Consider the following 24,465-nt stretch of genomic DNA (forward strand, 5'->3'; position numbering starts at 1 on the left):
ACGGTTCTACTCTGAGATGCCTTGACCAGCGTTCTACTCTGAGATGCCTTGACCACGGTTCTACTCTGAGATGCATTGACCACGGTTCTACTCTGAGATGCCTTGACCATCGTTCTACTCTGAGATGCATTGACCACGGTTCTACTCTGAGATGCCTTGACCAGCGTTCTACTCTGAGATGCCTTGACCATCGTTCTACTCTGAGATGCCTTGACCATCGTTCTACTCTGAGATGCATTGACCATCGTTCTACTCTGAGATGCATTGACCATCGTTCTACTCTGAGATGCATTGACCACCCTTCTACTCTGAGATGCCTTGACCAGCGTTCTACTCTGAGATGCCTTGACCATCGTTCTACTCTGAGATGCCTTGACCATCGTTCTACTCTGAGATGCATTGACCATCGTTCTACTCTGAGATGCCTTGACCATCGTTCTACTCTGAGATGCATTGACCATCGTTCTACTCTGAGATGCCTTGACCATCGTTCTACTCTGAGATGCATTGACCACCCTTCTACTCTGAGATGCATTGACCACCCTTCTACTCTGAGATGCATTGACCATCGTTCTACTCTGAGATGCATTGACCACCCTTCTACTCTGAGATGCCTTGACCACCCTTCTACTCTGAGATGCCTTGACCACCCTTCTACTCTGAGATGCATTGACCACCGTTCTACTCTGAGATGCCTTGACCAGCGTTCTACTCTGAGATGCCTTGACCAGCGTTCTACTCTGAGATGCCTTGACCAGCGTTCTACTCTGAGATGCCTTGACCAGCGTTCTACTCTGAGATGCCTTGACCATCGTTCTACTCTGAGATGCCTTGACCAGCGTTCTACTCTGAGATGCCTTGACCAGCGTTCTACTCTGAGATGCCTTGACCAGCGTTCTACTCTGAGATGCCTTGACCAGCGTTCTACTCTAAGATGCCTTGACCACCCTTCTACTCTGAGATGCCTTGACCACCCTTCTACTCTGAGATGCATTGACCACCCTTCTACTCTGAGATGCATTGACCAGCGTTCTACTCTGAGATGCCTTGACCAGCGTTCTACTCTGAGATGCCTTGACCAGCGTTCTACTCTGAGATGCCTTGACCACCCTTCTACTCTGAGAAACATGTGAATGTAGGAGTTTTCCCCCAACTCTATAACCTAGCCTGCCCGTACAGCACTGGACAAGCCACGGCAGTGAGATTGATGTTTCTTACCTCCACTACGTCCATGTTAGTAGCAAGAAGCGGAAATGTCCTGCATGGCCAGTAGGAAAGGCTCAGTACATCAAAGAGAAGTGTGAAGCTGGCAGAGAGCAGTGAGGTGCTACAAGCTCAGTAAAACACACCTCAGTTAAGGCTTCAGAGTGTTCCCTTCCTCTATCACTCTCTCTCCTTTCTGTGTCAGACTGGAGACTTGGACTGGGCTCTCTGGACGTTCTCTTGTAAGAGTTGAGTGTGAGCATGATTGTATGACTGACCGTTGGCAGTCATAACTCAGGGCTGATGCTCCTCCCCTGTGTTTAAAAGGCTAGTTCCATTCCCCCTGCATTAGACTGATATGATTTACACCAGCACAGCACGGCTCAGGTTGGAGTGGGAACTTTATCAAGAACATAAATCACCTGATACCTGCCTACTAGGGCCTCCGGGAGGAGAGGGACAGAGACAGCACTTCACAACTAATACACCAGGGAGGGAAGGGAGAGTGGGAATGAGAAAGGGGGAAGGAAGTGGAAGGAGAGAGGGAGGGAGGAGGAAGTGGAAGGAGAGAGGGAGGGAGGAAGAGGTTGAAAGAGAGAGGGAGGAAGAGGTGGAAGGTGGGAAGAAGAGAGCAAACAGTGGAAGGATTGTTCTACGAAATTAGTCCCTTTTGGGTAGTGTCACTTGGTAGTGTCACTTGGTGGGGGAAAATTTGTGTCACAATACAAATGAAATTGTTAAAACATTTCTAGCCTGTCTATGGGTAACAGGGTTGACGTGTTATGCTCGACCCACTCAGTTTTCCACCACAGAACACCAGAAAATGGCCAAAAAGAGTAGAACCAGCTCACCTGATTTTACAATAGGATTTGACTATTAGACGTTCAATGTTTCTTTAGATTTTTTGGGGAGGAATAGTTTCACCATGTTAAAACAATAAATAATTTCATGCAACGGTAAGGACCAACACTAGAGATGAGAAGCAGGTACAGGGAGTCAACATTTAATATAGCACAGACATTAAACAGGACAGGGACAGCTTCAGCACCGGGTAACATAACGACATACTAACATTAATCCTGAAGCAGGGAACAGAGTTTGGGAACAGACAGATATAGGGGAGGTAATGACACAGGTGATTGAGTCCAGGTGAGTCCAATTATTGCTGATGAGCGTGACGGGGGAAGGCAGGTGTGCGTAATGATGGTGTCAGGAGTGCGTAATGCTGGGGATCCTGGCGCCTTCATGCGCCAGGGAGTGGGAGCGAAGGTTTGGCGTGACAGCAACAGGGTTGACCTTATTTTTTTTAACCTTAATATGAATCACTAATTACATGAAATAAATAATACTCTTCAGAAATGACTTTGTCAAAGCAACAAAATATCTAGGGGTTCTTCCCCACCCCTGTTTCAGTCAGAATCTGAGGAATAGGGCTGGAGAAATGGAACCACTCTCCAATTCATAGACAGAGCTATGGAAGTAAGGACTGACCATCCATGATATCAACATTATAGTTTGAACCATGTTTTGAGGCTGTATAGTGTGTGTTTACATTACATTGCTTCCAAACATTGGAGTGATAAAGCTTATGTTTTGGGTTCTGATGGGGTATGACAGTTGAACTAAGGTCATGAGGAACATTTCATTAATCCAGAAGTCCCAAAATGGATGAAGCAACTGCAGATTGCCCCTTAGAGTGAGTTCAAATCTTCCTAGAAGTCACAGAGATGCACAGAGTGAAATGTCAAAATGCTGAATTTAGGCACATTAGCAAGTCTTTATTCATATAACAAATCGTATCTATTGAATTATCCATGTGGGCTATATTTAAGAAACTTAATTGAATATAACAGGCTTTTTAAAATGCAATATTGGGGCACAATTTCTACTTAAAATATCAAAGGGACACTAAATGGTCTCATTTCATGGAACGACCCGGAACAGCAGAACAATTATTATGTTGAAATCAGTCTTCTGTGGCTTCTGACCCATCCCCCTTGCCGTGTGATTGGGCAAAATGCCCTCTGACCCTTCCCCACGTCGTGTGATTGGGCAGAGGGGGCAGATTGGGCTTGGTGGCTCTGGAATAGATTCAGAAATATTTGCTCTGTCTGGCCCATTGCCCCACTCCCCAGCCAGATGAGCAATTAACCATCACAGCGAAAACCATAGAGCGAGATTAAGAGGAAAAGGGAGGGGGGAAAGGAAAAGGGAGGGGGGAGAGGAAAAGGGAGGGGGGAAAGGGGGAAGAAAGTGAGAAAGCATGCGTGCGTAAGTGTGTGCATTTGTTCGTGAGCTGAAATCCATCCTGTGGATGATGTGGGACTGTGTTCACTCTTCTCTGGGGCTCGTCAAACACAGATCAATATGAACACTCAACGCACACCATTATACTGATGACGACAAACTACTAGGACAGAATGAGAGAGGGGAGGAGGGGAGGATATTTATGAGTGTTTGATTCTAGGGGAGTTGGAGTGAGAGTAAGTAAGGTTGTGTCCTTATGCCATGGGATGACTTGGCTGTTAGTGTGGAGAGAGTAGATGAGGGCACATGTTCCTCCGTAGGCTAATCCCCTAAGAGCAATGAGCACATACTCATGAGGCCAGTTTCCTGATCAAAGGGATTGATCAAATCAAATCAAATGCTATTTGTCATATGCGTCGATTTAAACAGGTAAACCTTACAGTGAAATGCTTACTTACGAGCCCCTAACCAGCAATGCAGTTAAAACAAATACGGATAAGAATAAGAGATAAAAGTAACAAGTAATTAAAGAGCAGCAGTAAAAAATAATATATACAGGGGGTGCCGGTACAGAGTCAATGTGCAGGGGCATCGGTTAGTTGAGGTAGTATGTACATGTAAAGTTATTAAAGTGACTATGTATAGATGACAGAGATTGGCAGTGGTGTGGAGAGGGGTCAATGCAAATAGTCTGGGTAGCCATTTGACTAGATGTTCAGGAGTCTTATGGCTTGGGGGTAGAAGCTGTTTAGAGGCCTCTTGGACCTAGACTTGGGGCTCCGGTACCGCTTGCTGTGCGGTAACAGAGAGAACAGTCTATGACTAGGGTGGCTGGAGTCTCTGACAATTTTTAGGGCCTTCCTCTGACACCGCCTGGTATAGAGGTCCTGGTGATCATGGCATCCTGTTAATATCAACATATAGTGTGTGTAGGGATGTGTGAGTATATGCTGTGTGTCAACAGGGGGAAGTCTCAATGCTTACCACAGACAGCACCTCCACCTTCCACATTTGCACGCACACACACATGCTATGCGACCAGCAAGGGGAGATGATTTGTAGCCAGCCATGTCTAATGGATTGCCGGGGCACTCAAGAAATAATGAAAATAAATTAATCAGCCTTCAGTGACCCTGCTGTCCCTGCACTGCCTTTTAACACACACACAGCTGTAACGATGTACAGTACACTGAGAGTCGGGAAGCAAGTTCAGGATGTGAATACATTTAATAAATAAACAAACCCAACAAGAAACACGAACAGTGCACCAACATGACAGAGGGAGTGACATATAAAAGGGCAGGTAATCAAAGAGGTGATGGAGTCCAGGTGAGTGTCATTATGCGTAGATGCGCGTAACGATGGTGAAAGGTGTGTGCCATAACGAGCAGCCTGGTTACCTAGAGGCTGGAGAGGGAGCACACTGACAACAGCCCCTTCACTGAGCTGCCTCTCTGTCACGCCCTGGCCTTAGTTATCTTTGTTTTTCTTTATTATTTTAGTTAGGTCAGGGTGTGACATGGGGGATGTTTGTGTGTTTTTGTCTCGTCTAGGGTGTTTGTATTGTCTAGGGGGTGTTTGTAGAGTTCATGGGGTTGTGTTCAGTGTAGGTGTTTATGTAAGTCTATGGTTGCCTGGATTGGTTCTCAATTAGAGACAGCTGTCTATCGTTGTCTCTGATTGGGAGCCATATTTAGGCAGCCATAGTCATTAGGTAGGTTGTGGGTAATTGTCTATGTGTAAGTTGCCAGTGTCTGCACTTATTTGTTTTGTATAGCTTCATGTTCGTCGGTTTGTTGTTTTGTTAGTTTGTAAAAGTGTTTTTCATCTTCATTAAAAAGGAAGATGTATTGTTATTACGCTGCGCCTTGGTCCTCCTCTCTTTCTCCTAACGACGATCGTGACAGAATTACCCACCAACCTAGGACCAAGCATCGTGATGACGGGCAACAACAGCAGCGGCCGAGGACACAGGACTCCTGGACTTGGGAGGAGGTATTAGACAGCGGAGGACCCTGGGCACAACCAGGGGAATATCGCCGCCCCAAGGCAGAGCTGGAGGCAGCGAAAGCAGAGAGGCGCCGGTATGAGGAGCTAGCACGGCAGAGCGGCTGGCAACCCCAAACATTTCTTGGGGGGGGGCTCTCGGGGAGTGTAGCTGGGTCAAGTAGGAGACTTGAGCCAGCTCCCCGTGCTTACTGTGAGGAGCCGAAGATGGAATCAGAGCCGGTGAGGGTGGTATTGGAGGTGAGCGAAGTAGAGACTGTGAAGGCTCTAATGGGGAAATTGGAGGAGAGAGAAATGAGGGATTTGCTGGTTTGGTGCATGAGGCACGACATCCGCCCGACGGAGCGTGTCGGGGATTTGATGTCACCTGAGTCAGCTCTCCATACTCGTCCTGAGGTGCGGGCTAGCCGTCTGGTGAAGACTGTGCCAGCCTCACGCACCAGGCCTCCTGTGCGCCTCCCTAGCCCTACACGTTCTGTGCCAGCTCAGCGCACCAGCTCTCCTGTGGCAGCCCCTCGCACTTGCCCAGTGGTGAGTGTTCCCAGCCCAGTACCACCAGTGCCAACACCACGCACCAAGCCTCCTGTACGTCTCCAGAGCCCTGTACGCACTGTTCCTTCTCCCCGCACTCGCCCTGAGGTACGTGCCCTCAGCCCGGTACCACCAGTGCCGGTACCACGCACCAGGCCTATAGTGCGCATTGAGAGTCCAGTGTGCACTGTTCCTGCTCCCCGCACTCGCCTAGTGGTGCGTGTCTCCAGCCCAGTACCACCAGTGCCTACACCACGCACCAGGCTTCCAGTGTGTCTCCAGAGCCCTGTTCCTCCTCCACGCACTCGCCCTGTGGTGCGTGTCTCCAGCCCGGTACCACCAGTTCCGGCACCACGCACCAGGCCTCCTGTGCGTCTCCAGAGCCCTGTGCGCCCTGTTGCTGCTCCCCGCACTAGCCTTGAGGTGCGTGTGCTTAGCCCGGTACCACCAGCCCCGGCACCACGCACCAGGCCTACTGTGCGCCTCAGTCGGCCAGAGTCTGCCGTCTGCCCAGCGCCGTCTGCGCTGTCCGTCTCCCCAGCGCCGTTTGAGCTGCCTGCCCAGCGCCATCTGAGCTGCCTGCCTGCCCAGCGCCATCTGAGCTGCCCGTCTGCCCAGCGCCCTCTGAGCTGCCCGTCTGCCCAGCGCCGTCAGAGCCATCCGTCTGTCCCGAGCCGTCAGAGCCGTCCGTCTGTCCCGAGCCGTCAGAGCCGTCCGTCTGTCCCGAGCCGTCAGAGCCGTCCGTCTGTCCCGAGCCGTCAGAGCCGTCCGTCTGTCCCGAGCCGCTAGAGCCGTCCGTCAGTCAGGAGCCGTCAGAGCCGCCCGCCAGTCAGGAGCCGCCAGAGCCGCCCGCCAGTCAGGAGCCGCCAGAGCCGCCCGCCAGTCAGGAGCCGCCAGAGCCGCCCGCCAGTCAGAAGCCGCCAGAGCCGCCCGCCAGTCAGAAGCCGCCAGAGCCGCCCGCCAGTCAGGAGCCGCCAGAGCCGCCCGCCAGTCAGGAGCCGCCAGAGCCGCCCGCCAGTCATGAGCCGCCCGCCAGTCATGAGCCGCCCTCCAGTCATGAGCCGCCCTCCAGTCATGAGCCGCCCTCCAGTCATGAGCCTCCCTCCAGTCATGAGCCGCCCTCCAGTCATGAGCCGCCCTCCAGTCATGAGCTGCCCTTCAGTCCGGAGCGAGAGAGCTGCCCTTCAGTCCGGAGCTGCCCTTCAGTCCGCAGCTGCCCCTCCGTCCAGTGGCGCCCTCTACGATTGTCTTCAGTCCGGGACTCGCTGCAAGGGTCCTCGTTCCTGGGAGGCCACCTAAGCGGGTATTGACTATGGTGGAGTGGGGTCCACGTCCCGCACCTGAGCCGCCGCCGTAGGAAGGCCCACCCGGACCCTCCCCTTCTGTGTCAGGTTTTGCGGCCGGAGTCCGCACCTTTGGGGGGGGGGGGGGGGGGGTACTGTCACGCCCTGGCCTTAGTTATCTTTGTTTTTCTTTATTATTTTAGTTAGGTCAGGGTGTGACATGGGGGATATTTGTGTGTTTTTGTCTCGTCTAGGATGTTTGTATTGTCTAGGGGGTGTTTGTAGAGTTTATGGGGTTGTGTTCAGTGTAGGTGTTTATGTAAGTCTATGGTTGCCTGGATTGGTTCTCAATTAGAGACAGCTGTCTATCGTTGTCTCTGATTGGGAGCCATATTTAGGCAGCCATAGTCATTAGGTAGGTTGTGGGTAATTGTCTATGTGTAAGTTGCCAGTGTCTGCACTTATTTGTTTTGTATAGCTTGGCCTTAGTTATCTTTGTTTTTCTTTATTATTTTAGTTAGGTCAGGGTGTGACATGGGGGATATTTGTGTGTTTTTGTCTCGTCTAGGATGTTTGTATTGTCTAGGGGGTGTTTGTAGAGTTTATGGGGTTGTGTTCAGTGTAGGTGTTTATGTAAGTCTATGGTTGCCTGGATTGGTTCTCAATTAGAGACAGCTGTCTATCGTTGTCTCTGATTGGGAGCCATATTTAGGCAGCCATAGTCATTAGGTAGGTTGTGGGTAATTGTCTATGTGTAAGTTGCCAGTGTCTGCACTTATTTGTTTTGTATAGCTTCACGTTCGTCGTTTTGTTAGTTTGTAAAAGTGTTTGTTTCATCTTCATTAAAAAGGAAGATGTATTGTTATTACGCTGCGCCTTGGTCCTCCTCTCTTTCTCCTAACGACGATCGTGACTCTCTCTCTCTCTCTCTCTCTCTCTCTCAAATACATGGTTCCACTCACAAACTCAGACACCATTATGTCATTAAAGAGAACCAGTGTGTGATTGGTTTACTCAAGGTGGTTGTGTTGCTGGTTGAGTAGTGCTGAGCGATTAACAGAAATGTCAGTTATTTTTTGTTTTTTAAACAATTAATTGACCAACATTGGTTTCAGTTATTAGAATTCCATTTTGTTTCTGTGAGCTCAATGCGTATTTTCTCTAGAAATAAATCAGATCAAGCCCGAACTGTGTAATGTAGTAGATAGTTGTAGTTTCCAACAGGCCAATATTCTACTAGTTTAGCTCAGAACACGTGGTAATTAACTACAATGACCATAATCCCGTGCGCGCCTACTTGTCCGATCTATGCATGGGCGACAGAAGACAGAAGAGCGTGTGTTCGAGAGAGAGATAGAGAGCAGTTGCTTCATGAGGTATCTCTATCTGATAATACATGATCGAAGTGATTGATAGTTGGTATTCAGCAGTCATAAAATTATTCCTTATTAACTTTGAAGAACTACTAAAATAGTGATTTTGTCAGACAGCATAGGCAGCAGCTCTATAGAGCTATAAATACCCTTGCGACAGGGGGAATGGAAACTTCTTGTGTGCAGTGGCAATTGAATGCAAGCTTCACAAAACAAATGAGATTGTTAAAAAATGTCTAGGTAGGCCTCCCGGGTGCCGCAGTGGTCTAAGGCACTGCATCGCAGTGCTAGCTGTGCCACCAGAGACTCTGGGTTCGAGCTCAAGCTCTGTCGCAGCCGGCTGCACATGGGGCGGTGCACAATTGGCCTAGCGTCGTCCTGGTTAGGGAGGGTTTGTTTCCTCCGACACATTGGTGCGGCTGGCCTCCTGGTTGGATGCGCGCTGTGTTAAGAAGCAGGCGGCTTGGTTGGGTTGTGTTTCGGAGGACGCATGGCTCTCGACCTTCGCATCTCCTGAGTCCGTACGGGAGTTGTAGCGATGAGACAAGACAGTAACTACTAACAATTGGATACCACAAAATTGGGGAGAAAAAGGGGGGGGTGGGCAATAAAAAAATGTCTAGCCTGTGGGTACAGTGGCGATTTTAGCATGTAAATCTTGGTGCGGCAAAAAAAATGTATGTGGGATGCATGCCAGCAAAGCCACAACACAACACTAAACAGTACATATGTTGCACTATACCAATGTTACACCTGGCTATCAGCGAAGCCTTGTCTGGCAGAGAAACAGTTCATTCAGCCTCATCTACATAGCTAATATGGCTGACTTGCTTAAACAAATGTGGATTCTACTGACAATTGAGATGCACAAGCTATGGCATAAGAGGACAACAAGAGTATAAGAGGCGATCCGTAATTTTGATTAAGACATTAATGAGCGAGCTAGGACAGACGTAGTCAATATAACTATTTGTTCAGCACTTTTGAAATGTACAGCGATTATAATTCAAAACATGGGCCATTCTTACAGTGTTTTTCCTGTACACCAAGTCAGAACCGTTGGATAAATAAAGGGGGCATATAAGCAGACAATGAAAGCTCTTACAATATTTGATGATTACATTTCTCAAAATCAGGTTATAGGCTATGTGCTCCACCAAGTCAGAACAGTAAGCAAAATTAATAGTTGAAAATAGACCAAATTATTAGGATTGCCTATGTGAAATATTTTTTGGGGTGAATTTCTGAGGCACATGGGCTACTAACAGTTTACTACACAACATACACTAAGTATTACTTTCTAAGCTATAGTATACATATCTCCCTGGCAAATTACATAATTTATGCAGCAGCATACAATACATTTTTGGACTCACCTTGTTGTACTGTGCGCACTTGAACAGGAAGGTGGCGCAGCGGTCCTTCGTGGGCAAATTTTGTCATCAAACTTTGTCATCAAAGTCTGGCATTCTCTGGATTTATGGTGCTTTCAAGACAACAGGGAACTCAAAAACAACAAAAAGGTTGAATCATGATGACGTCAGTGATCTTCAGGTCGTAGCTCTAGAAAGAGGCCTGAGTTCCCGATTTTCAATTCCGAGTTGGATGTAAGTTCAAAACGTATTTTCCCAGTTGTAGCTCATTTTTCCCGAGTTCCCAGTTGTCTTGAACTCACTAATGTCAGATTTTGCAGTTCCAAGTTAACAGTTGTTTTGAGCACGGCACAAATCATGCTTAATTGACAGCATTGTCAATGTTGAACTAGGAAAAGAGACCCTTAATCTTAGACTTGGGACCACACAGCCACTCCACTGAATAGCAGGCTAATGATTGCTTTGCAATACTTGCAGTTAGCCACTGATTCCTTCCAAACCACTTATTGTTGAATTAGCGATTTCCAACTTGTTGTGTAATGTTTATGCCCAATGGCCGATGAGCACCGATACGTTGTATCTATAATTTCTCTTCATTATTTATCTTCATATAACAAGGATTGACAAGGATTAAAAAGGATTTGACAGTAGTTTGTCGACTTGATTCATGATGATGACTGCTAGCTAAGATCAGTCCAATCAAAGCCACTGTAGATATAACGTGATTTGACGTCATTTTATCTGTGGCCAATGACCTTGAGCCTTCTTGGATGTGCACTTCCAATGTAACTTTATGGCAGCACCCAAGGGGCTTGAATTTTCGAGCTCTCCCCTTAGACTTGATGGTGACGTAGTGTCTCCATGAGTGACAGAACACTGAGCCAATCACGGCGCAACGCTCTGTATTTTCTGTTGGCTTGCCCCACCACCACAGAAAGCACTGAGCTAGGCTGAAACACCTGCATTGTGGAGCAGCCTTACTCAAGAAAACAAAAAGGAGACCATGTTTGTTTGCGGCTTTATTAACTAAATTATATATTTTTTGTTGTTGCATTGTTTGCAAAATAATATGTGACACGTATTAATGCCAAAATCACATGCAAAACAGGCAGCTGTCACACCCTGACCGTAGAGATCCTTTATTATCTATTTTGGGTTAGGTCGGGGTGTGACTAGGTTGGGCATTCTAGTTTCTTTATTTCTAGGTTGGCCTGGTATGGTTCCCAATCAGAGGCATCTGTCTATCGTTGTCTCTGATTGGGGATCATACTTAGGCAGCCTTTTCCCATCTGTTGGTTGTGGGATCTTGTTTTTGTATTGTTGCCTTTGAGCACGACAAAGCTGCACGTTCATTTCTTTGCTCTTTATTGTTTTTGTGCCATTTCTCATAATAAAAGATGATGAACCCAAACCACACTGCATTTTGGTCCGATTCTTACAACAACGTTCGTGACACAAGCCTGTTTTTTTTTCTTTGCTAAATATGTGGGGCTCAAAACAGCCCCACCTGCCCTGAATGATGGGTCACCACTGTATGGGTAACAGGGTTGACGTGTTATGCTCGACCCACTCAGTTTTCACAAAACACCCGAAAATGGCCAAAAAGAGTGGAACCAGCTCACCTGCTTTTAAACTGGGATTTGACTATTAGATGTTCAATGTTTCTTTTGATTAAATTATTTAAAAAGGAATAGTTTCACCATATAGTATTAAAACAAGAGTTCAGTTCATGAAAGAGGGTTGACATTTTTTCAATTTTTACATTAACAAGAATCACTAATCACATTAAATAAATAATACTTTTCAGAAAGGACTTTGTCAGTGCAACAAAGCTTCCATTCCAGAGACCATTATGTCATTAAAGAGACAATCCAGAGTGTGATTGGTTTACTCCAGTTGGTTGTGTTGCTGGATGAGTAGTGCTGAGCAATTAACCAACATTTTGCTAGGTATCTCTTTCTGAAAATACATGATATAAGTGAGTGATAGCTGGTATTCAGCAGTCATAAAAGTATGCCTTATTTACTTTGAAAAACTCCAAAATAGTGGTTTTGTCAGACAGCATAGGCAGCAGCTCTATAGAGATGAGATGATGACTTGGAATTAAATAACAAAGTCATCAAATAAAACAAATGTAATATACACAACTGAAATATTTTTAGTAAAGTAATGTGAATAAATGATGGTTAATAAGTGATAAGCAGTAATTGGCCATCACTACCATCATGGGACTTGTTTTATTATCTGTTGTTACAGCATTCAACCCACATAACGCATAGTGCAATTAATGAAAAAAATTATTATTTGAAACCGAAATCAAAAACGGTGATTTTTTTCTCTTCATAGAATCGAACCAAAACCGAACCGACCTCAAAAAGCACTAATCGCTCAACATTATGGTCGAGAGATGTGCTGTGGTTCTAATAGATACTGTTTATGTCTCGTGGTATTCAAACTTTTTCAGCGGGGACCCCATTTTTCTGCCAGAATTTCTGGGGACCCCATTTCCCCCCTCAAAATGCCTAGTGATCCCACCCCACGCCAAATCTAACCTTAAACCTTAAAACCTTAAAATTGGTACATTTAAAATTTTACATCAACAAATAACCTTCAGTTCATTGCATTAAAAAATATATAAAAAATTGGCTACCCCATTGAAGTTCCCCCGCGACCCCACTAGGGGAATAACACTGACTTATGGTCTCACAGCAGTCATTTTGGTCATGGTGACCATTCTGGAGCAGGGAATCTGTCTTTTCACCAGGCAGGTGGTGTTGCAATCACAATGCCTCTCCGGAGTGCTCGGCTAAAAGGATGATGATACTGTAATGCACTATGTTTCCAAACTGCAGAAAGGCACTAATACCTGACATGTCTGTCTGCTTGTCTCAGACTTGGTTGAAGAGTTTAGCCACTCTAATAACAGAAGATGGCTTGGATAATGGAAGAGGAAATGGAAATTGTTTTCTGTTCTGACTCTCTCTCTCTCCTCCCAGTGCTAAATGACACAGATTACCAACTAGAACATTGCTGCAGGGAGAGAAAATGATAGAGAAAAAGAGGGAGAAAGAGAGTTAGAGTGAGTCAGTCTGTCTTAGTTTTCCTGCTGTGAGAGTTTGGCAAATAGTTGTTATTTTCTCTGTTTTCCGCTCGAGTTCCCCATTAGGACACAGAGCCCCTCATCTGTGCCGGGGACCATGGGGCTGTTCTCTCTCCCGATTGCTCACTCCGTCTCTCCTCCCTGCCTGAGCACAGAACTTCTGTTGGCCGCCAGATTTGTTAGCTCATGGTGTTCTGCTGAGTGCAGGGAATCTGTGGGTAGAGGTTGAGAGGTTGTGTTCAGTTGGGTCCTATTAGCAGACTGAGTGGAGAGGTTCTGTTTGAGTTCAGTTTCAATGGTGGCTAAGTAGAACGGTTTTGTCAGTGTCTTGGAACTGGCTAAGTAGAGTGGTTTTGTTTTGGTTCAGTAGTACAACGCACATAAACCCTAATCCACACAGCCAACCCCGCACTGTGCAGACCCACACACACATTTGGACATGGAAAGAAACCTTCAACCAGAGTGTGCTCCCCTACAGAGGACTGAGTTTCCATCATGTTAAATAGGGATAGCTGGAAACATAGATGTCTACCATTTCACATGAAAGGCCTACCGGTATTTAGAATAACAGAAGGCTTTCTGCAAACTGATCAGACCTTGAGCTAAATCATAAAACACAGTTGGGGAAGAGCGTGATGAGATGTAAATGTTGACACTTATTACAGATTATTTGAAGCTGGCAGAATATGGAGCTCAGAAAATCCAACTGTCTTCAGACGAGGGGAGAAAACCAGAAACAGTTTGGCTGCGGGTAGCTGGAGGAGAATTCATTAGGAATTCACACACACCTCAGGTACACAAACACACACTTTTATACCAACACTGCTAGCTATCTCAACACTTCAGAGACAGGGTTGCTACATTCTGATTCACATTTACATACAGAGTGAGCGAGAGAAAGTGTGTGTGTATGTGTGTGCAGCACATCTGTCTGTGTGTCTGCACTCATGCTTGTGTGTACTGTATGTTTTTAGCTGTGAAAAAGTGTTAGTTTTAGTCTCCTGCTGTACTTCCTGACATGTTTACTGATACATCACTTTCCTCCAGTCAACAACATGATTACAGCACTGAGACTCACCAGCCCCCTGCAGAGACAGATAGGACAGAGGGGCTTTAGGTGTGTGTGTGTGTGTGTGTGTGTGTGTGTGTGTGTGTGTGTGTGTGTGTGTGTGTGTGTGTGTGTGTGTGTGTGTGTGTGTGTGTGTGTGTGTGTGTGTGTGTGTGTGTGTGTGTGTGTGTGTGTGTGTGTGGACGTGATGAGAGTGTGTTATGTGTCTGTCATTCATCTGTGTGTGTACGTGGGTGTGATTTTGTTTGTGTGTGTCGTGTGTGTCTGGTTTGATCCATCTGTTTGAGAGACTCTGATGAACTCTGCTGATACCATCTGTATCGCCCACGTACTGTATGCTACTCACTTTGAGGTGATCATGTATTACATTTTGTAGAGGCTATGCTGATGGTTCTATTTATACAGTGTATTAATATATGTGTAATAAATAGGAATTAGTATGGGTACATGAGTCACCTTTCAGGTACCTATAAATACAGTTCTTCTCTGGTTGAAAGTTTTACAGAAAGCATAAGTGGAGGGTATTTGCTGATTTTGTGTGTGTGTGTGTGTGTGTGTGTGTGTGTGTGTGTGTGTGTGTGTGTGTGTGTGTGTGTGTGTGTGTGTGTGTGTGTGTGTGTGTGTGTGTGTGTGTGTGTGTGTGTGTGTGTGTGTGTGTGTGTGTGTACGTGTGTACGTGTGTACGTACGTGCGTGTGTGTGTAGACTTTAGGGCTGGGGTATCAGTGGCCAGGCAGGGATTAAACACACAGAGAAATGCTGAGCTCTATTTAACTACACACCAGGGTATGAGCTACTTACCATCAGGCTTAGTGTCACTCCTCTCTCTGCCCTGGTCCTCTCTACACACCAAACCGTACAGGGTAATCTATAAACTACAACCTACAGCAAACTCTGCCCATATATTGTAGGCAAAGGTGTGAGCAATTTCAGTCTAATCAAACACACACACACACACACACACACACACACACACACACACACACACACACACACACACACACACACACACACACACACACACACACACACACACACACACACACACACACACACACACACACACACACAACTGACAGTCCAACTTCACAGTAAATGAGCTGGAATATGTAGAAGCATAGAGTGCGCAGCCTGTGGTCATTGGTGCATAACACAGGACAATTTCTATGGATTTTCCACCTTGGGTGCTGTGGCACAACAATTCCAATGTCTTTTTCCAGCTGGCTAGAAATCATGAATAGCATATTCCTTCCAGTTGCCAGAGCCCTGCTCTAACTATGTACACACTATTCCAGCAGCCTGCTTACAGAGTGAAATATCTCTGATGGCACAGTATATTTAGCTCACCTAATAAGGAACAGATCTGAAAGGCTGCTTGTATCCGAGATAGATGTTGTTTGATCTCTCGGTTTTTCATCAGCCTGTCTTAACGTTCTGCTCTCACAGAGGATGGATGACTTTGTGTGTGTGTGTGTGCACGCGCGTGTGTGTGCCGTGCGTGCGCCATGCTTGCGTGTGCGTTTATGTGTGTCAGTAACACCTCTGTCAGTCAGCTGTGAAGATAGTTGTGAGCCTTTGTGTCAGGCCACTGTCAACTCACTGTCTCTCTCTCACTCTCTCCATCCCCCCTCCTCTCTCTATCCCCCCTCTCTCTCACTCTCTCCATCCCCCCTCCTCTCTCTATCATCCCCTCCTCTCTCTCTCTCTCTCTCCATCCCACCCTCCTCTCTCTATCACCCTCTCTCTCTCTCTCTCTCTCCATCCCCCCTCCCCTCCCCCCTCCTCCTCTCTCTCTGCAGATCTGACTATGACCTGGACTATGAGTGCTATCAGGAGGACCTCTATGACAGGTACTGTCAGCCCGCTCTGCACAGTGCCTCTCACACAAACCCTTAATGTTGAGAGTCGGACAGAGGAAAAGTCTAAAACACACACTTAACCCTCCTTGTCTCCCCTGTCTCCTGCTGGCCCTCTCCCTCCTCCCCCTCCCACTGCCTGTCACTGAGCTGTCAGTCATGTGTCTCTGCTAACAGAGCTGCCTGTTACTGCGCACTAATCGCACCTTGGTAAATCTTCGCTCCACTCGGCCTGGCAGGTGTTTGAGGCACACGTATATGAACAAACAAATACACACACATACACTACCATTCAAAGGTTTGGGGTCACTTAGAAAACCCTTTTGCAATTATGTTAGCACAGCTGAAAACTGTTGTCCTGATTAAAGAAGCAATAAAACTGGCCTTCTTTAGACTAGAAAGAGGAGTGGGAGGCCCCGGTGCACAACTGAGCAAGAAGACAAGTACATTAGAGTGTCTAGTTTGAGAAACAGACTCCTCACAAGTCCTCAACTGGCAGCTTCATTAAATAGTACCCGCAAAACACCAGTGTCAATGTCAACAGTGAAGAGGCGACTCCGGGATGCTGGCCTTTTATGCAGAGTTCCTCTGTCCAGTGTCTGTGTTCTTTTGCTCATCTTAATATTTTCGTTTTATCGGCCAGTCTGAGATATGGCTTTTCACGGAGCCAGCATCACGGAGTCGCCTCTTCACTGTTGATGTTGAGACTGGTGTTTTTCGGGTACTATTTAATGAAGCTGCCAGTTGAGGACTTATGAGGCGTCTGTTTCTCAAACTAGACACTCTAATGTACTTGCCTTCTTGCTCAGTTGTGCACCGGGGCCTCCCACTCCTCTTTCTATTCTGGTTAGAAACAGTTTGACCTGTTCTGTGAAGGGAGTAGCACACAGCGTTGTACGAGATCTTCAGTGTCTTGGCAATTTCTCGAATGGAATAGCCTTCATTTCTCAGAACAAGAATAGACTGACAAGTTTCAGAAGAAAGTTATTTGTTTCTGGCCATTTTGAGCCTGTAATCGAACCCACTAATGCTGATGCTCCAGATACTCAACTAGTCTAAAGAAGGCCAGTTTGATTGCTTCTTTAATCAGCACAGTTTTCAGCTGTGCTAACATAATTGCAAAAGGGTTTTCTAATGATCAATTAGCCTTTTAAAATTATAAACTTGGATTAGCTAACACAACGTGCCATTGGAACACAGGAGTGATGGTTGCTGATAATGGGCCTCTGTACGCCTATGTAGATTCCATAAAAAATCAGCCGTTTCCAGCTACAATAGTCATTTACAACATTAACAATGTCTACACTGTATTTCTGATCAATTTGATGTTATATTAATGATTAAAAAAAATTGCTTTTCTTTAAAAAATAAGGACATTTCTAAGTGACCCCAAACCTTTGAATGGTAGTGTACACATAGACAAACACACACACACATACATCCTGTGCACGAACACACATCAAGTGCAAGCATACACACACACACACGCACACACACACACACACAGACACACACACACACAAAGACAAACACTCCCAAAACACACACATCAACACACAGAGAGTTGCTATGTGCTGTGTGGCCTCTATAAGGAATCCAGTCAGGTTGTAAGCCCCTCTAACCCTAGCTGAATCTCTAATAATTATGAGTCAGCTTAAACTGTTCTAAGTGCAGCAGCTTATATTACAAGTTCCATTAAAGCTCAGGTTAGTTTTCTGTGGCTCACAGCAGATGTTGGGCCGTGGGTCAGGGAGGCTACATTACAGTAACTGAAACAAATTGAGAATTAACTGTAGGCTGGAAAACTGCCATTAAGTTCACTTTCCGGTGGTACAGTACTGTAGATGGTACTGTGTTTTGACATGGAGCTGTGGAGTGTTTTCGCTACAGCTCCAGCCAAGAGATCATGACCTCAATTCAGATTCCAAGCCAGAATTTGACAGTCAGTCCGGTTCAATACAATTAATTCAAGTTTAGTGCGGCCCTACCCAGGTCACAGTTCAATCCCGTTCAGTCCACTCCAGTCTTGCTCAATGACTTTCAGTCTAATGATCTCTGATCACGTCGGATTCTGTCCATATCAGTCCGGTTTAGTCCAGTTCCGCATGGCTTAACCCAGGTCAGTCCTGTTCAGTCTGACTCAGTTTTTCCAAGTCCAGTTGAGTTCGGTTCTATCTGGTTCAGCAGGGCTTAACCCAGCTCAGTCCTGTTCAGTCTGACTCAGTTATGCCAAGTCCAGTTGAGTCCGGTTCTGTCTGGTTCGTCACACAGGTCAGTCACTCAGGTAATTGCTGTGGGAGCTCTCCACCTCCCTCAGGCACACTGAAGGTGACATGGCTCATTCATAAACACAGCACTCAGCACATCTGAATAAAGAGTGCTCTCTCTCTCTCACACACACAAACACACACTGAACAACCTTGTTGTCCTCTGTGTGAATGCACTCTGTGTGAGGCACTCCGATGCTGTAGATGTAGGCATGCACAGAAGAGTTGAGGACGTCCTCTGTGTTTGTGTTTCTATCTTCAGTTTAAACAAACATGCAGAAAGAAAATAAGAGAGTGTAAAGATGATGGTTAGAGAAACAGGCTGTCCAACATAGAGATTACACCTTCTCCTCCCTTCTCTCTCTCTCTCTCTCTCTCTCTCTCACACACACACACACACACACACACACACACACACACACACACACACACACACACACACTCACACTCACACTCACACACAGTATTGTACAGCTAACCTTGTGGGGACACACAATTCAGTCCCATTCAAAATCCTATTTTCCCTAACCCCTATCGCTAGACCTAACCATAACCCTAACCCGTACTCTTACCCTAATCCTAACCTTAACCCAAAAACCTAACCTTAATCCTAACCCTAAACCTTAGCTCCTGACCCTAAAACTAACCATAGCTCCTAACCCTAATCCTTAACGTAATTCTAACCCTAACTCTAATTCTAATTCTAACCTTAACCCTAAACCCCCTAGAAATAGCATTTGACCTCATGGGGACGAACAAAATGTCCCCAGTTGGTCAAATATTTGTTTGTTTACAATTCTTGTGGGGACTTCTAGTTAAACATGTTCACACACACACACACACACACACACACACACACACACACACACACACACACACACACACACACACACACACACACACACACACACACACACACACACACACACACACACACACACACACACACACACACACACACACACACACACAGTACTGTAGCTGTGAGTTGACACTGTCATCTTTTCTTTGCATATTTTTTTTTTGCCGCGCTCTGCATTTTTCTGTCTTCACAAAGGAAAAAACCCTCACCACTGATTTTCAATTTGCTTCAAACACGGTACATGATTTTGCCCTACGTGGCTGGCTAGCTCCATCGACAGCTTGTGTGTGTTAGTGTGTGTGTATGCGTGTGTGTCTGTACATCTGTTTGTGTGCATATGAGAAAATGTCTGCCTCTACACACAGATAACAGCTCTAGCAGAGACAAAGCCTCTCTTCTAATATCTCTTCTAATCCACACACAAACACACGCACGCACACACACTTACACAAACACTTAAACACACTCTCGCTCTGTTTTCTCTAATCCTCACACATCCACAGTCTCCCGTTGTCTGTTTCACGAGCTCCTATTCTCTGAAACTACACTTCAAAGTCATTGTAGCAGCACACTGCAAACTCCACTAAAGGACTTTAAACTCCCATAAGTCTTTAGTCTCCCAGCGTCTCTGCTGAAAGGCAACGGTCGCAGCCCTCTCACTACATTGGTGGCCGGTTGATATACTTCATGCACAGTGAGGTGGCTGTATCTGGTTATATACTGGTAATACATTCTCCTGAGACAGGGGAACTGAAGTGTGAGATAGATTTCAGTAAAGGGGTAACACACGTTCCTCAACTGAACACTAAAGTATTGTCTCTCTCAGCGACTTACAGCTCAATCACTGAACCCAAACTGACATCACACCTCAAGGCTTCCCGACTGGCATCCTGTTTGCAGCTGGATTAAAGTGTGTTTCTCTCTCCTCAGCAGTCTGCCTGGAGCCTTACTGCAGAGAGGGTGGCTATCTCCACACAGCCTTGACTGTGTAAAGGCCACTCAGGCTTACTTAGGACATGTAAATAAACACTAACCAATCTGTTCATGAGTCTCTGAGCCCTGCTCTGCTGTAGGCTACACTCAGGGCACAGGAGAACAGGGCTATGGTTCCTGGGGTGGGTTTTTGGTGGTACAGGATCTTCTTGGTGTGTATGGAGGGTGATGTGTCCTTCTCTTTCTCTCTCTCTCTCTTGCTTTCTTTCTTACTTTTTTTTCAGCAACCCTCCTTTTCCCCCCCTCCTCCCTCCTCTCTCTCAGTTTTTAAGAGCTGGAGCCAGTGCCCAGGTCTCTGTCTGTCTGGCTCTCAGCCCTAATTGCTCTCTGATGCTATAAGCAGATGCCATATGAAAGGCATTCAGGTTGGAATGTGACTCAGTCAGTCTCGCAGGATTGAATTAGGTGGCAGAGTGTATTAAGAGGTTAGGATGAAAGCCAGCCCTTAAATACTGCAGACAGGAGCCAGGTAGGCAGTCCTTGTATAAAAGTTCCTGTACTTCATTTCAGAGTGGAAGACTTTCATTAAAGCTGTGATTATAGAGCCTACAGGTTAACATAGGTCCCAGTCAAGCTGAGACTAAATTGACTTACAGCCTATGATTGTCATGTGACTGGAGTGCTGACTCCTGTAAAGTGTGTGTTGTGTGTGATTGCCCAGCTCTGACCCCTCGGAGGAATCTGATTGGCTGACTGTGCTCCTGTGACCCTTTTCGGGGGTCTTATTGGTTAGTTTTTAGCCTTTACCAGTAGGTTGACATGTGTCCTTCCCCCTGGCTGATGATGGATGACCAGTGAGTGGTTGGTTCTCTCCAGGGAGGTAGTGGGGGTGGAGATCAATGACTCTCTTAATCAACATGATTAAAACACCACCTCTCTCTGTCACAGCCTCTGGCCTCTCCACACACACACACACACACACACACACACACACACACACACACACACACACACACACACACACACACACACACACACACACACACACACACACACACACACACACACACACACACACACACACACACACACACACACACACACACACACACACACACACACACACACACACACACACATAATATACACTCTCCCATGTTTCTGTAACCGTTATAAAGCGAGTGTGTGATACACTCTCTCCTGTCACCTGCTCCGCTGCGCTGCCAGAGAGCTTTTGATTGGCCCTGACAGAACCAATTAGATTTAGCTGTAGATAGGGATACGGAGCTAGGCGATGGGGGAACGAGGGAGGAGAGGGGGGGACTGACAGTGGAGACTGATCCAAATCTAACTTCTGTCATATAGTAGATCTCTCCCCTCCTCCTCATCTCCTTTCCCATTTTCTCCTTCAATCCCTCCGTGCCTTTCCTCTCCTTCAATCCCTTCATACCTCTCCTCTCCTTCAAACCCTCCATACCTCTCCTCTCCTTCAATGCCTCCATACCTCTCCTCTCCTTCAATCCCTCCATACCTCTCCTCTCCTTCAAACCCTCCATACTTCTCCTCTCCTTCAAACCCTCCATACTTCTCCTCTCCTTCAAACCCTCCATACCTCTCCTCTCCTTCAATCCCTCCGTGCCTCTCCTCTCCTTCAATCCCTTCATACCTCTCCTCTCCTTCAAACCCTCCATACCTCTCCTCTCCTTCAATCCCTTCATACTTCTCCTCTCCTTCAATCCCTCAATACCTCTCCTCTCCTTCAATCCCTCCATACCGCTCCTCTCCTTCAATCCCTTCATAACTCTCCTCTCCTTCAATCCCTTCATACCTCTCCTCTCCTTCAGCATGTTCAGTCATTAGTAGTCATTACACTCATTAGTCATTTGTAGTTTGTTGTGTTTTGTCACATGATGTGGTGAGACTTCCATATCCAGTGGCACTGTTTTCCTGTAGGGTAATACTAGAATGGTTGTGTGAGGAGTACCAGGGGTCTTCAACCTGTAGGGTAATACTAGAATGGTTGTGTGAGGAGTACCAGGGGTCTTCAACCTGTAGGGTAATACTAGAATGGTTGTGTGAGGAGTACCAGGGGTCTTCAACCTGTAGGGTAATAGTATAATGGTTGTGTGAGGAGTACCAGGGGTCTTCAACCTGCTCAACTTAATTTCCTCATTCCCTATCTGGGATACCCTCTGCCTCACCTTATCAGATACTATTTCTTATTATTTTCTCACTTGTGTACACATTCTGTATGTGTGTGTATATTCCCTCTGCTTGTCAGATCGTATTACACCATCCTGTCAACTCTCTCCCTCTGTGTCCTTCATCGTAGGAGACATACATTCACAAATGCACACACCCACGTACACATCCATCCAACCAGGTGATAGACATCACTGCCCATACACGCAAACACACACACATGCTTGCCTGCTCACACACTCACTCACAAACATCCTGTCACTGTACTTTTCTGACATGCGTCACATACACATCTAGTCACACTGACAATACTACACAAAGTACTAGTAGTTGGATGACAGTGTGTGTGGATGTTTCCCTCTTCAGGATGTATGACTACCAGCGCGTGCCAGCTTCCCTACCTCCCCTGTCCAAGGGACCTAGCCTGGCCAAACGACCCCGCTCCTCCTCCACTTCCTCTGGGCACAGACGCAGCCGAGACAGGCCCCCCTCCAAGAGCTCTAGAGCCCACTCCACCAGCTCCAACAGGGCCAAGTGTGAGTAATACACACACAGTCACACACTACACTCAAGATGGTTCTCTCATTACAACACTTCTATAGCAGCCTCTTTTCTTAATGGATCCTAGCCAATCAGGTCGCATTATTAGCCCAAATCAACAGAGCAGAACCAATAGGCAGTGTATATGCTGTTCTAATACCCACCCTCATCACCTTGATAGTCCTTATTACCAACACACTCACAGAAACTTGCCTTGGATCCTTTCCTTCCTTCTCTCCCCCTCTCGCATTCTCTATATCTCTCCTTCCCCCCTCTCGCTCCCTCCCTCAACCTCTCCCTACTTGTAGTGCGAATGGAGGAGCTGCAGGTCATTAAGAGGGAGCTGACTCTGATAAAGACACAGATTGACGGGCTGCTTGACAACCTGGACAGGATGGACACACAGAGGCAGGACCACACAGGTGAGACAACCAATCAGAGAGAGAGACAGAGGAGTGGACAGGTGAAACAGCAGTAAAGCATGGTAGGGGAAGCCACAGTTCTTACGAATCAGCAAAGAAGAATGACAGTGAGAAGTACAGAGATGGCGAAAGAAGGCTTACAGGAGAATAAATACAAAGCCCTACAGGGAAGTGTTGTAGCTGCTGCTGCCCTCATGTGGCCACATGGACAAACTGCATCTTTGTCCTTTCTACGACACACATACTGTACTGACAAATAAAAAAAGAAATGTGTGTGTCATCTCATCCTTTCTATCTCTTATCTGTACACGTTGCCTTTGGGTGGTTGACTGATCTCATCTCCATATTCATTTATTCCAACGTAAATTATGATCCTCCTCCACTACTGTACCTCATCTCTACTTTCTGTCTCCCTCTCCCCTCTCCTATTTCTCTCTCTATCGCCACATCTCTCCCTCATCCTGTCATTCTTGTTCTCTCCTCTCGTCTGTCAAATCGTGCATTGCAGTTGACCATCAATGGTTTAGATTGAATGTGAGCACAGGCACACCAACACTAATCTGCCCTATAGAGGGAACTTAATGAATGTTCACTCCTATTCACTCCCTCTCTCTCCGTATTTTTTAGGGTCTCCCGTGAGGGAGGGCAGCCTGGCCGGGTCACCGTACTCCCCCTCCGCCAGCAGCGGTGAGCGCTCCCCCTCCCCCCTGTCCCCCCCACGCCGCTGCATCCAGAGAGAGAGCCCCGAACTGGGGGAGGCCAGCGACGATGATCACACGGTAACTGGCTTGATGTCTGTGTGTGGAGAATATCTGAATGTGAGTGGGAGTTCTTTCTCCTTGTCTCAGAGCGACATGAGGGCCTAAGCATGTCCTATGGTTGGCTGTGATTTAGCAGCTGTCAGAGTGATTTGCCATGCAACAGAAATAGTGCTTATCTCCACACACATTCACACACAGAAACACACAGAAACACACACACACAAACACACATACACAAATACACACAAAGAGAACACTGACAAGAGCATCAAATCCATAGCCATTTTGAGTAATATAAACAAATCAATAGCATGACACTTGAAGATCCCATTCTGGGTTCATCTCACCCACACACAGTTCACAATCATAACTGACATTCAACTCAAACACACAAAGAAAATCTGAGAGTTAAAGCAAGAGAGAGAAAGAAAGACAGA

The 24,465-nt window shown here is 46.4% G+C and overlaps 1 protein-coding gene across 2 annotated transcripts in view; it reads left to right on the plus strand.

The window, feature by feature from the left end:
• LOC139562869 (RNA-binding Raly-like protein) overlaps positions 1-24,465 on the plus strand; it is an 89,698-nt gene that overhangs the window by 63,876 nt on the left and 1,357 nt on the right. The window contains exons 3-6 of one of the 2 annotated variants that reach the window (XM_071380986.1): positions 15,985-16,035; positions 22,672-22,841; positions 23,154-23,267; positions 23,895-24,046. In XM_071380986.1, coding sequence (XP_071237087.1) covers positions 15,985-16,035; positions 22,672-22,841; positions 23,154-23,267; positions 23,895-24,046 — 487 coding nt within the window. The remainder of the gene's footprint in view (positions 1-15,984; positions 16,036-22,671; positions 22,842-23,153; positions 23,268-23,894; positions 24,047-24,465) is intronic. The other variant, XM_071380987.1, reaches the window with a different exon arrangement.

This window comes from Salvelinus alpinus, chromosome 33 (genome assembly GCF_045679555.1).
Source record: "Salvelinus alpinus chromosome 33, SLU_Salpinus.1, whole genome shotgun sequence".
Lineage (NCBI taxonomy): Eukaryota > Metazoa > Chordata > Actinopteri > Salmoniformes > Salmonidae > Salvelinus > Salvelinus alpinus.